Here is a 12,213-nt window from a genome sequence, read left to right as displayed (position 1 = left end):
TAAACCAAGGTCCCCCTTGCCATGCCATGCCCCCAATTATAAACTGTGGTATATTTGCGTTTGTGTTATGTATTTCAGGGTTAGGGTTAGTATAATACTATTAGGACACACAGTTTAGGGGACAAAATGGCACAAGGGTAAAGCATCTAGGAACTGTTCAAAGCCACCCATAACCCAGTCTCCTTGTACAGCTGGTGTAAAATTTACTCTAAAACCACTGGTGACCCAGAGCAAAACAGGAGAAGCTAAATGAAAGAAATACTAAAGAATGGAAACCACTCTGTGGGAACAGTTAACAGAAAAACAAACAGATTTCAAATTCTCTTTTAAAGGAAAATCAGATGTGACTGACAGCAGTTGCAGGACTGCTAAAAAAAAATTCTTGCTCATTGACCCAAATCCAGTGTTCTCATTCAAACGAAGCGGAAACTCCAAATTGTCCAAACGTGCACATCAGCAGAGAGTCTTAGCTGCTGATGTTCAGCTCCCTCTGGATTTTCTCCGTGGCCTCATACACATGGCAGATTTTCTTGTGTCTCAGCCAGTCGTTCACCTGGCATTCCCTCCACAGAACAAAGACAAGAATGAAACTTTACACTTTGATCTATAGTTTATCAGGAAAGTATTTTGAATATACCAATACACAAAAAACATTTATTCAGTAATATCATTATTGTTATTATTGATTTTGCATTTGTCTTACCTGTGACAGTACCATTGTAATTGACACTGAGAGCATCTTTTGGAAGCCTCTTTCCCACAGGATCCACACTTGGGCTTTTCAGGGATCAAATTCTCCATCACATCCAAACTGTACGTCTGAGCCAACCTGGTTGAACGCAGACAATCATCACTTTACACTAGAACACTGCTGGAGTGAGTACAGCCCCTACACCCTACAGTATTACCTCTGAGCTTGGAGTCGCAGATCATCTTCAGAGAGGCTAAACATCTCCTTTACTTGAAATTTAGCAATTGCCTTCCACTTCCCAGAATTCTGACTCATTATATGATTCCGTATCTCTGGAAGCTACAGGAGAAGAAAAAAAAAAACAGAGCTAAAGGTAATGGACAAACTGCTGAAATAGTATGTGGGTCTTGGTGTTTATGTGGTGGCGCACACCTGTTCGAGGACCAGTTCTTTTTTGGGAGGGGCAGTGTCTGTAATTGCAAGATGAGCCAAGAACCGCCGCAGTTCCTCCAAGATTGGCAGCTGATCGATTAAAACCTCTGTCAAGAAACTCCTGAGCTGTGACACATGACCCATAAACAAGTCATTTATATATATGTGTGTGTATATATATACACACTCAACAAAAATATAAATGCAACACTTTTGGTTTTGCTCCCATTTTGTATGAGATGAACTCAAAGATCTAAAACTTTTTCCACATACACAATATCACCATTTCCCTCAAATATTGTTCACAAACCAGTCTAAATCTGTGATAGTGAGCACTTCTCCTTTGCTGAGATAATCCATCCCACCTCACAGGTGTGCCATATCAAGATGCTGATTAGACACCATGATTAGTGCACAGGTGTGCCTTAGACTGTCCACAATAAAAGGCCACTCTGAAAGGTGCAGTTTTGTTTTATTGGGGGGGGGGGGGGGGATACCAGTCAGTATCTGGTGTGACCATCATTTGCCTCATGCAGTGCAACACATCTCCTTCGCATAGAGTTGATCAGGTTGTCAATTGTGGCCTGTGGAATGTTGGTCCACTCCTCTTCAATGGCTGTGTGAAGTTGCTGGATATTGGCAGGAACTGGTACATGCTGTCGTATACGCCGGTCCAGAGCATCCCAAACATGCTCAATGGGTGACATGTCTGGTGAGTATGCCGGCCATGCAAGAACTGGGACATTTTCAGCTTCCAAGAATTGTGTACAGATCCTTGCAACATGGGGCCGTGCATTATCCTGCTGCAACATGAGGTGATGTTCTTGGATGTGGCACAACAATGGGTCTCAGGATCTCGTCACGGTATTTCTGTGCATTCAAAATGCCATCAATAAAATGCACCTGTGTTCTTCGTCCATAACAGACGCCTGCCCATACCATAACCCCACCGCCACCACGGGCCACTCGATCCACAACACTGACATCAGAAAACCGCTCACCCACACGACGCCACACACGCTATCTGCCATCTGCCCTGGACAGTGTGAACCGGGATTCATCCGTGAAGAGAACACCTCTCCAACGTGCCAAACGCCAGCGAATGTGAGCATTTGCCCACTCAAATCGGTTACGACGACGAACTGGAGTCAGGTCGAGACCCCGATGAGGACGACGAGCATGCAGATGAGCTTCCCTGAGATGGTTTCTGACAGTTTGTGCAGAAATTCTTTGGTTATGCAAACCGATTGTTTCAGCAGCTGTCTGAGTGGCTGGTCTTAGACGATCTTGGAGGTGAACATGCTGGATGTGGAGGTCCTGGGCTGGTGTGGTTACACGTGGTCTGCGGTTGTGAGGCTGGTTGGATGTACTGCCAAATTCTCTGAAACGCCTTTGGAGACGGCTTATGGTAGAGAAATGAACATTCAATACACGAGCAGCAGCTCTGGTTGACATTCCTGCTGTCAGCATGCCAATTGCACGCTCCCTCAAATCTTGCGACATCTGTGGCATTGTGCTGTGTGATAAAACTGCACCTTTCAGAGTGGCCTTTTATTGTGGGCAGTCTAAGGCACACCTGTGCACTAATCATGGTGTCTAATCAGCATCTTGATATGGCACACCTGTGAGGTGGGATGGATTATCTCAGCAAAGGAGAAGTGCTCACTATCACAGATTTAGACTGGTTTGTGCACAATATTTAAGGGAAATGGTGATATTGTGTATGTGGAAAAAGTTTTAGATCTTTGAGTTCATCTCATACAAAATGGGAGCAAAACCAAAAGTGTTGCGTTTATATTTTTGTTGAGTATATATATATATATATATATATATATATATATATATATATATATATATATATATATATATATATATACACATAAATGGCTACTTTTGTCTTTCTGTCCGTCCGGAATAGGCTCTAAAACTACAAAAGGTGAACTCCCCAAAGTTACATATTCTGAACCACCATGACATGGGCTACAACCTGGTACTATTTTCAAACAAAAAAATTAATATTAAGACAACAATATTAACAATAATCTGAAACATACAGTTGAACCATATGTACCTCAGTGGCAGTTGTACTCCAGCACAAATCTCTCACCTTTAATAGCTGGCCGCTGGCCTTATGCATATATGCAGGAGCTCAGTAGCCTGCCTACTGCTATAAACAGAGCCCAGACTCCTGGGCTATCTGCTGCTGGCTGCTGGCTAGCACACATAGCGTGGGTGTGCATGCCAGCTTGGTTGTATAACCAAGCAGATTCAAATATCCCCCTTGATATGAATGCATCCTTTCTCTGCATATGCTGCACATGGCTGCTACAAACCTGTTCGACTCTCCTTGAAAAGATTTGAACAACTCTACAAACTTTAGTGTTTTCAGACCTGTTTATAGCAAAAACAAATGTGAGTATTCTGTCATGACTAATCATATACTGAACATTTTGATTGTAAGAATATAAATACACAATTCAATACAAAGTAACTTTCTTCCATGTGCTTTGTTATCCCCATACTCCCCTCTACCAATATTACACCCATAATATTTGACACCATGTATGAATGAGTAGATATGCCATCCTACTTAAAAATAGTCCTTAAATCTAGTTTAATCATTATGGCAATATGCACCCTCAAACTGAGATTTTTCTGTACCTAATGGCCAATACTGCGTTATTTTTATCAACTTCAAAATAAATACAGGGTAAACTCTTCATAATGCTGTCCCCAGGAACAAGGATTTAGACCTGCAGATAAGGTGCCAGCTCAGAGATGTAGATGGGTTCTCCCCATGCCAGGCATTGGTGGCTGAGAAGGGGGGGGGGGGGCAATGAATTTTGATAAAACTTATACACAATCACTATGATATAATACTTATCAGAATACAGCCTATTCGTTCTTGGAATGAAGGTTTTCACTCTTAGCAGAGAGCTTTCAACCGCAGGCTGTAAATTAAACTTGAAAAGTTTACTGGATAAAATATCAAGCTTTGTCTTTTCTTGCAATTTGTACATGTACGAGGTCTGTCCAAAAAGTATTGTACCTTTTTATTTTTTTCAAAAACTATATGGATTTGAATCACGTGTGATTACATCAGCCAAGCTTGAACCTTTGTGCGCATGTGTGAGTTTTTCCACGCCTGTCGGTTGCATCATTCGCCTGTGGGCAGGCTTTGAGTGAGCACTGGTCCACCCCTCCCGTCGGATTTCTTTTGTCTGAGAACTTGCTGAGAGACTGCCGCTTTGCTCCATGAAATTTTTTTCAGAAACTGTTAGAGACAGGCAGTTGGAAACCATTCGAAAGATTCAGTTGGATATCGGTTAAGATTCTGTCGGCATCACACGGATTATGGACTGTTAAAACCTTTTTAAAGATGGCCCACAGCGGCGGAGGGCGCGCGGCGCGCCGAGCGGCCATTCGACAGGCTGGATCGACCAGATCATTTCTAAACTGAATGCTGTGTTGATCCGGGACATCATGTGACTACCACAGAAATGGCAACAGAGCTGGACATAGCACTTTTGCGGCACATTCCACTGTTACAGGAGATTTTGTAATGAAAGACGTGTGGAGGATTTCGCGCGTTGGCACGAAGCAGCTCAGGACGCACAGCAAAAAAACACCTCCGTCTTGGAAGTCTCACAGAACATGTTGGGGCATGTCCAGCTGTTACACAATTTCTCGGATACTCACTCGACTGAAAGCCATCGAAAGCCGTTTGAATTTTCTGAATGGTTTCCAACACGGAGGTGTTTTTTTTTTGCTGCGCGTCCTGAGCTGCTCTGTGCCGACGCGCGAAATCCTCCGCACGTCTTTCATTACAAAATCTCCTGTAACAGTGGAATGTGCCGCAAAAGTGCTATGTCCAGCTCTGTTGCCATTTCTGTGGTAGTCACATGATGTCCCGGATCAACACAGCGTTCAGTTTAGAAATGATGTGGTCGATCCAGCCTGTCGAATGGCCGCTCGGCGCGCCATGCACCCTCCGCCGCTGTGGGCCATCTTTAAAAAGGTTTTAACAGTCCATAATCCGCGTGACGCCGACAGAATCTTCACCGATATCCAACTGAATCTTTCGAATGGTTTCCAACTGCCTGTCTCTAACAGTTTCTGAAAAAAATTTCATGGAGCAAAGCGGCAGTCTCTCAGCGAGTTCTCAGACAAAAGAAATCCGAAGGGAGGGGTGGACCAGTGCTCACTCAAAGCCTGCCCACAGGCGAATGACGCAATCGACAGGCGTGGAAAAACTCACGCATGCGCACGAAGGTTCAAGCTTGGCTGATGCAATCACACGTGATTCAAATCCACATAGTTTTTGAAAAAAATAAAAAGGTCCATTACTTTTTGGACAGACCTCGTATTTCTAAACATTTGCACATTTTCTAAAAATAAAGGTGTAGAGTGTACATGATGTGTATCACTTGCCTAGCGTTGATCATAATGTATCAGGCAAACGTATGTTTTCTGTATCACAATGGCACTCTGCAGATCATTTGAAAAAGTGATGTAGTTCTAACTGCTGATGGGGCAGCACCCTTTCAATCAGCCAGTAAGTGGGCATAGAGCCTGTGTTCTCCAATGGCGTGTTGTATATAGGCTGGTCATTATGATGTAAATATCATAAATTCAATTTTGTTATTTATCAACTCTTCACAACCTGCTGTCCTATTATAATAGTGCACTAGCTTTGGGGTTGATCTAATAGTTTTGGTATGTTGATGTTTCATGGCTCAAACTGTTTTTAGTGGTCAAACCTCTTTTTTTACAATTGAAAAGATTGTTTGTTCTCTAAATATACCAATGAATGCATAACTTTAAGAAATATGCAAGGCAACATTTACACCATTTAAAGATGGAATGCCTCAAAGTGTGCAAAAAGAAACCACTACTTTTGCTGATAATGTGGCTGGCCTGAATATGGCAGAACCTGCGATCTTCCACAGTTAGTTAGTCAGATGCTCCAGAGTTGGTAACCCCAATCAGCTGTATATCCACTTTCCTGACAGAAGGACAAGGAACATTGTCTACCAAGAGGCTCTTCAGAACTATTGGTCAGTAAAAGCTACATTTAAATATATATTCAACTGTTGTGTGGGCCGCTGAAGAGGAGGTACTGCTGGCCCACCACCACCAGAGGGCGCACTGCTTGAAGTGCGGGCTTCAAGCACGAGAGGGCGTCAGAGCAACAGAGAGTGACAGCTGTCACTCATCAACAGCACCAGCTACCACTCAGGTAACCTTCTCTGCTGTGATTTACTGAATATTGTTCTGTGTGCAGCCGTTTGCCCTGTGGATACAGTCTTCTGCTGGATTGGCGTACAGTGTGGGTTTGCGACGTCTTCGCCTCTCACTCCTTCCAGAGAAGCGACTGACAGGAGCTGCACGGGTGTTTCTGTTTCTGGAGGTGGAGGTTCTCCCTCCCGGAGGAACTGAGTATTGAGAGATTACTGGGTGTGTACTCACACACCCACCATTAACTGTTTCTGTTTCCTGCCAGCAGTACCAGGTCTGACAGCTGGAGACGGTGGCCACCTGGGGACTCAGGACTTGGCGGCTCCGGTGTTCTTCCGATCCGTTGGTGGTGGAAGCCGTGTGGGATCCGGCTCTTCTCTGGACAGACGTCTTCTATCCTCAAGCCTGCCCACACGTCACCTTTTCGTATAATTGACTGTACTTCTCAACTGCACTTGTCTGTATTCCGTTGTGCAATTCACAACACTAAATTGTTATTTTTGGCTTATCCATTGCCCGTTCATTTACGTCCCCTGTTGTGGGTCTGTGTCACTACACTTTCACAACATTCAACATCTCAAATCCAAAATTAACATTTGCTTAAAAGCCATTTTATTTTTGCAGCATTCTTATAAACTAGATTTGCAATGTATCAACAATTATAAAGGTCATAACATCAATTCTGATTAATGATTATGAGCATACTTGATCTGCAATATAAAGTCTGAAGAACTTCATTGTTCTTTCTTGCATGCAGCAAAATTCAGTTTTCTCTCTTGGTTTGGGGATTCCACCTATTTTGGGTTTTTAGTTCAAACCTTTGCCTATTCGGACTACATATATACTTATAAGATATCTATAATTATGACAAAATATAAACTTTGGAATATTTTGTAGATTATATCTTAAACAGGTTAACCTGGGCAACGCCGGGTACCCCAGCTAGTATATATACGAGGTCTGTCAATAAAGTATAGGTCCTTTTTATTTTTTTCAAAAACTATATGGATTTCATTCATATGTTTTTACGTCAGACATGCTTGAACCCTCATGCGCATGCGTGAGTTTTTCCACGCCTGTCGGTGACGTCATTCACCTGTGAGCACTCCTTGTGGGAGGAGTCGTCCAGCCCCTCATCTGAATTCCTTTGTCTGAGAAGTTGCTGAGAGACTGGCGCTTTGTTTGATCAAAATTTTTTCTAAACCTGTGAGACACATCGAAGTGGACACGGTTCGAAAAATTAAGCTGGTTTTCGGTGAAAATTTTAACGGCCGATGAGAGATTTTGAGGTGATACTGTCGCTTTAAGGACTTCCTGTTGTGTGGGCCGCTGAAGAGGAGGTACTGCTGGCCCACTACCACCAGAGGGCGACCTGCTTGGAGTGCGGGCTCCAAGCACGAGAGGGCGCCAGACCCAGAGGAGGTGACAGCTGTCACTCATTACTCCAGCTGTCACTCATCTACACCACCATATAAGCCGGACTGCAACTCCACCTCCCCGCCGAGAAATCGACTACCAGTACTAAGGTAATTTTCTCTGCTGACTTATACGTTGAATAGTAATCTGAACTTCTGTTGCAGCCGTTTTCCTGGTGCTTTCCTTGTCTGGAGGATTGGCGTTTGGTGTGACAATGACGGCTTCACCTCGCACCCCGTCCCAGATAAGTGGTTGATCAGGAGCTGCACGAGTGTGTGTGATTTGGAGGTGGAGGTGCTCCCTCCTAACGGTGTCTGGACTGTTAATTACTGAGTGTGCGGACTCACACTCACACATCATCTTTCTGTTTTCTGCCAGCAGTACCAGGGTCGACAGCCGAAGACAGAGGCCACCTGGGGACTCGGGACTTGGCGGCTCCGGTGTTCTTCAGGCTGTTGGTGGTGGAGGCCGTGTGGGACGCGGCTTCTCTCTCGTCGGGCGTCTTCTATCTTCGAGCCTGCCCACACGTCACCTGGTGTTTATTGACTGTGAACATTAAGACACGTTTCATGTGTAATATCACAACATTAAATTGTTACCTTTTGGCTTACTTATTGTCCGTTCATTTGCGCCCCCTGTTGTGGGTCCGTGCTACGACACCTTCCCAACAGGATTTCTCGGCCATCGTCATGGACTCCGAGGGGCGTCAACTCCAGCTTGAACGGCCAATGGAAGAGCCAGGAGCGCAGGCGTCAGCGGGAGGCGGGTTGAGTGAGCTGCAGCAGATCTTAACCGCCTTCAAGGCCCGGTTAGTATTTGTGACCGAGCAGAGTGTCCTCCTTAATCGGAGGGTGGAGGCTCTCACCGCCAGGGTGGAAACGCGCGATCAGGGCGCTGCTGCAGCCACTCCTCTGGCTGGTCCTGGGCCCGTATTAGACGTTCCACTGGTCGTTCAACGAACCCCCCCACCGTCCCCTGAAGCATACATAAGCCCTCCGGAACCGTACGGGGGCTGTGTCGAGACGTGCGCGGACTTCCTCATGCAGTGTTCGCTCGTCTTTTCACAGCGCCCCGTCATGTACGCATCAGACGCTAGCCGGGTAGCTTATGTTATTAATTTGCTTCGAGGAAAGGCACGCGCATGGGCTACGGCGCTTTGGGAGCAGAATTCATGGCTCCTAACGTCTTATTCTGGGTTCGTACGGGAATTCAAACAAGTGTTTGATCATCCCAACAGAGGCGAGACCGCTTCGAACGTGCTGCTGTCGATGAGACAGGGGCGCCGTAGCGCAGCCGAGTATGCAGTCGACTTCCGCATCGCGGCAGCGAGGTCCGGCTGGAATAACGTTGCGCTCCGCGCCGCCTTTGTAAATGGACTGTCCCCGGTCCTTAAGGAGCACCTACTGGCCAAGGAGGAACCGCGGGAATTTGACGGGCTGATCGATTTGGTTATACGTTTAGACAACCGTTTAAATGAGCATCGTCGGGAGCAGGCCGGGGGGCGTGACCGGGCACGAGCCGTCCCTCCCCCTTCCGGTTCAGACAAGGTGGCGTCGTCCCCACGCTTCACTGCCAGAGAGCTCCGTGTGGCTACGGCTCCCCCTGCTGAGGAGGCTAGGGACACGAGCAGGGCCAAATTAAGATCAAAAATCAGACAAAGGAGGCTGGCCCGCGGGGAGTGTTTTGTCTGCGGCTCTTGCGAGCACATGCAGAAGGACTGCCCTAAAACGGTCAAACTACAACGCCCGTCCTTAGAAACTGGGCTAAGGGTGGGTCATAACACGCACGCGGGAAAACCCCGCAAATCTGCACGAATCCCAGTAACAATCCTTTGTGGGGATTTAACCCTTCATGCCCCAGCACTGATAGACACAGGGTCTGAAGGGAATCTGCTGGACAGCAGATGGGTAAAGGAAGTAGGGCTCCCTCTGGTGGCTCTGCCGGCACCATTGCAGGTGCGAGCACTAGATGGCACCCTGCTTCCATTAATCACACATCAGACACAACCAGTGACTTTGGTTGTGTCTGGGAATCACAGGGAGGAGATAGTGTTCCATGTAACACCTTCTACCTCCCGAGTGATTTTGGGCTTTCCATGGATGGTGAAGCACAATCCCCGGATTGATTGGCCGTCTGGGGTTGTGACGCAGTGGAGCGAAACCTGCCACCGGGAGTGCTTAGGATCCTCGGTTCCTCCCGGCACTACGGCTAATGAGGAGGTCAAAGTTCCCCCCAATCTATCGGCGGTGCCAAAGGAGTACCACGATCTTGCTGACGTTTTCAGCAAAGATCTGGCACTCACTCTTCCCCCGCACCGACCGTATGATTGTGCCATCGATTTGGTCCCGGGCGCTGAGTACCCGTCCAGTAGGTTGTACAACCTCTCACGTCCGGAACGCGAATCAATGGAGACCTACATCCGGGACTCCTTAGCTGCCGGGCTGATCCGGAACTCCACCTCCCCGATGGGTGCTGGTTTCTTTTTTGTGGGCAAGAAAGACGGCGGACTCCGTCCATGCATTGATTACAGAGGGCTGAACAAGATCACGGTTCGCAACCGATACCCGTTACCTCTGTTGGATTCAGTGTTCACGCCCCTGCATGGAGCCCAAATTTTCACAAAATTGGATCTTAGAAACGCGTACCACCTGGTTCGGGTCCGGAAGGGAGACGAATGGAAGACGGCATTCAACACCCCGTTAGGTCATTTTGAGTACCTGGTCATGCCGTTCGGCCTCACTAACGCCCCCGCGACGTTCCAAGCTTTGGTAAATGACGTCTTGCGGGACTTCCTGCATCGGTTTGTCTTCGTGTATCTGGACGATATACTCATCTTTTCCCCGGACCCTGAGACCCATGTCCAACATGTACGTCAGGTCCTACAGCGGTTGTTGGAGAACCGGCTGTTTGTGAAGGGCGAGAAGTGCGAGTTCCACCGCACTTCTTTGTCCTTCCTGGGGTTCATCATCTCCTCCAACTCCGTCGCCCCTGATCCGGCTAAGGTTGCGGCGGTGAGAGATTGGCCCCAACCGATAAGCCGCAGGAAACTACAGCAGTTCCTAGGCTTTGCAAATTTCTACAGGAGGTTCATTAAAGGTTACAGTCAGGTAGTTAGCCCCCTGACTGCCCTGACCTCCACCAAGGTCCCCTTCGCCTGGTCGGATCGGTGCGAAGCCGCGTTCCAGGAGTTGAAACGCCGGTTCTCGACTGCACCAGTTCTGGTGCAGCCTGATCCTGATCGCCAGTACATAGTAGAAGTGGACGCCTCTGACTCAGGGATAGGAGCCGTGCTGTCCCAGAGCGTGGAGGCTGATAAAGTCCTCCATCCTTGTGCCTTTTATTCCCGCAGGTTGACCCCAGCTGAACGGAACTATGACGTCGGCAATCGGGAACTTCTTGCGGTGAAGGAGGCTCTTGAAGAGTGGAGACACCTGCTGGAGGGGGCATCGTTGCCCTTCACGGTTTTCACAGACCATCGGAACCTGGAGTACATCCGGACCGCCAAGCGGCTGAACCCCAGGCAAGCCCGCTGGTCTCTGTTCTTCGGGCGCTTTGACTTCCAGATCACGTATCGCGCCAGGGGCAAGGCAGACCATCGGAGGACGACGGGACTCCTCCAACCCCTGCCAGTGCCTCATCACCCCTGGTCTCACATCGGCCTGGACTTCATCACGGGCCTCCCGCCGTCCCAAGGCAACACCATTATTCTCACGATAGTGGACCGGTTCTCCAAGGCGGCCCACTTCGTGGCCCTCCCGAAGCTCCCGACGGCCCAGGAGACGGCAGACCTCCTGGTCCACCACGTCATGCGGCTGCATGGGATACCATCGGACATCGTTTCAGATCGTGGTCCCCAGTTCTCTTCACAGGTGTGGAAGAGTTTCTGTAAGGAGCTGGGGGCCACCGTGAGTCTCTCGTCCGGGTACCACCCCCAGACCAACGGCCAGGCAGAGCGGGCTAACCAGGAGTTGGAACAGGCCCTTCGCTGCGTCACCTCCGCGCACCCGGTGGCCTGGAGTCACCATCTGGCCTGGATCGAGTATGCCCATAACAGCCAAATCTCGTCTGCTACCGGCCTCTCCCCTTTTGAGGCATGTTTGGGGTTCCAGCCCCCATTGTTCCCGCTGGTGGAGGGAGAGGTCGGTGTGCCCTCGGTCCAGGCCCACCTCAGGAGGTGCCGCCGGGTGTGGCGGACCGCCCGCTCTGCCCTATTAAAGGCCCGGACGAGGGCCAAAACCCATGCGGACCGCCGACGTTCCCCGGCCCCCACATACCAGCCCGGGCAGGAGGTGTGGCTGTCAACAAAGGACATCCCCCTCTGTGTGGACTCACCCAAATTAAAGGACAGATACATCGGCCCGTTCCCCATCCTCAAGATCATCAACCCGGCCGCAGTGAAGCTCCGACTCCCAGCTTCACTGCGGGTCCACCCTGTT

General features: G+C 48.4%; 1 protein-coding gene across 2 annotated transcripts in view; it reads right to left on the bottom strand.

The window, feature by feature from the left end:
• Window positions 1-397: 397 nt before the first annotated feature.
• The window catches only part of zmynd10 (zinc finger, MYND-type containing 10), a 37,123-nt gene continuing 25,307 nt past the window's right edge, over window positions 398-12,213 (bottom strand). For both annotated transcript variants that reach the window (XM_034167667.1, XM_034167668.1), the window contains 4 exons: window positions 1,124-1,249; window positions 909-1,030; window positions 704-829; window positions 398-563 (listed from right to left, as the gene is read on the bottom strand). In XM_034167667.1, coding sequence (XP_034023558.1) covers window positions 467-563; window positions 704-829; window positions 909-1,030; window positions 1,124-1,249 — 471 coding nt within the window. In that variant the 3' untranslated portion in view covers window positions 398-466. The remainder of the gene's footprint in view (window positions 564-703; window positions 830-908; window positions 1,031-1,123; window positions 1,250-12,213) is intronic.

Source organism: Thalassophryne amazonica, chromosome 3, assembly GCF_902500255.1.
Source record: "Thalassophryne amazonica chromosome 3, fThaAma1.1, whole genome shotgun sequence".
NCBI classification, from domain to species: domain Eukaryota; kingdom Metazoa; phylum Chordata; class Actinopteri; order Batrachoidiformes; family Batrachoididae; genus Thalassophryne; species Thalassophryne amazonica.
The sequence above is the reverse complement of the archived record's forward strand: the minus strand, read 5'-3'. Positions and strand labels throughout refer to the sequence as shown.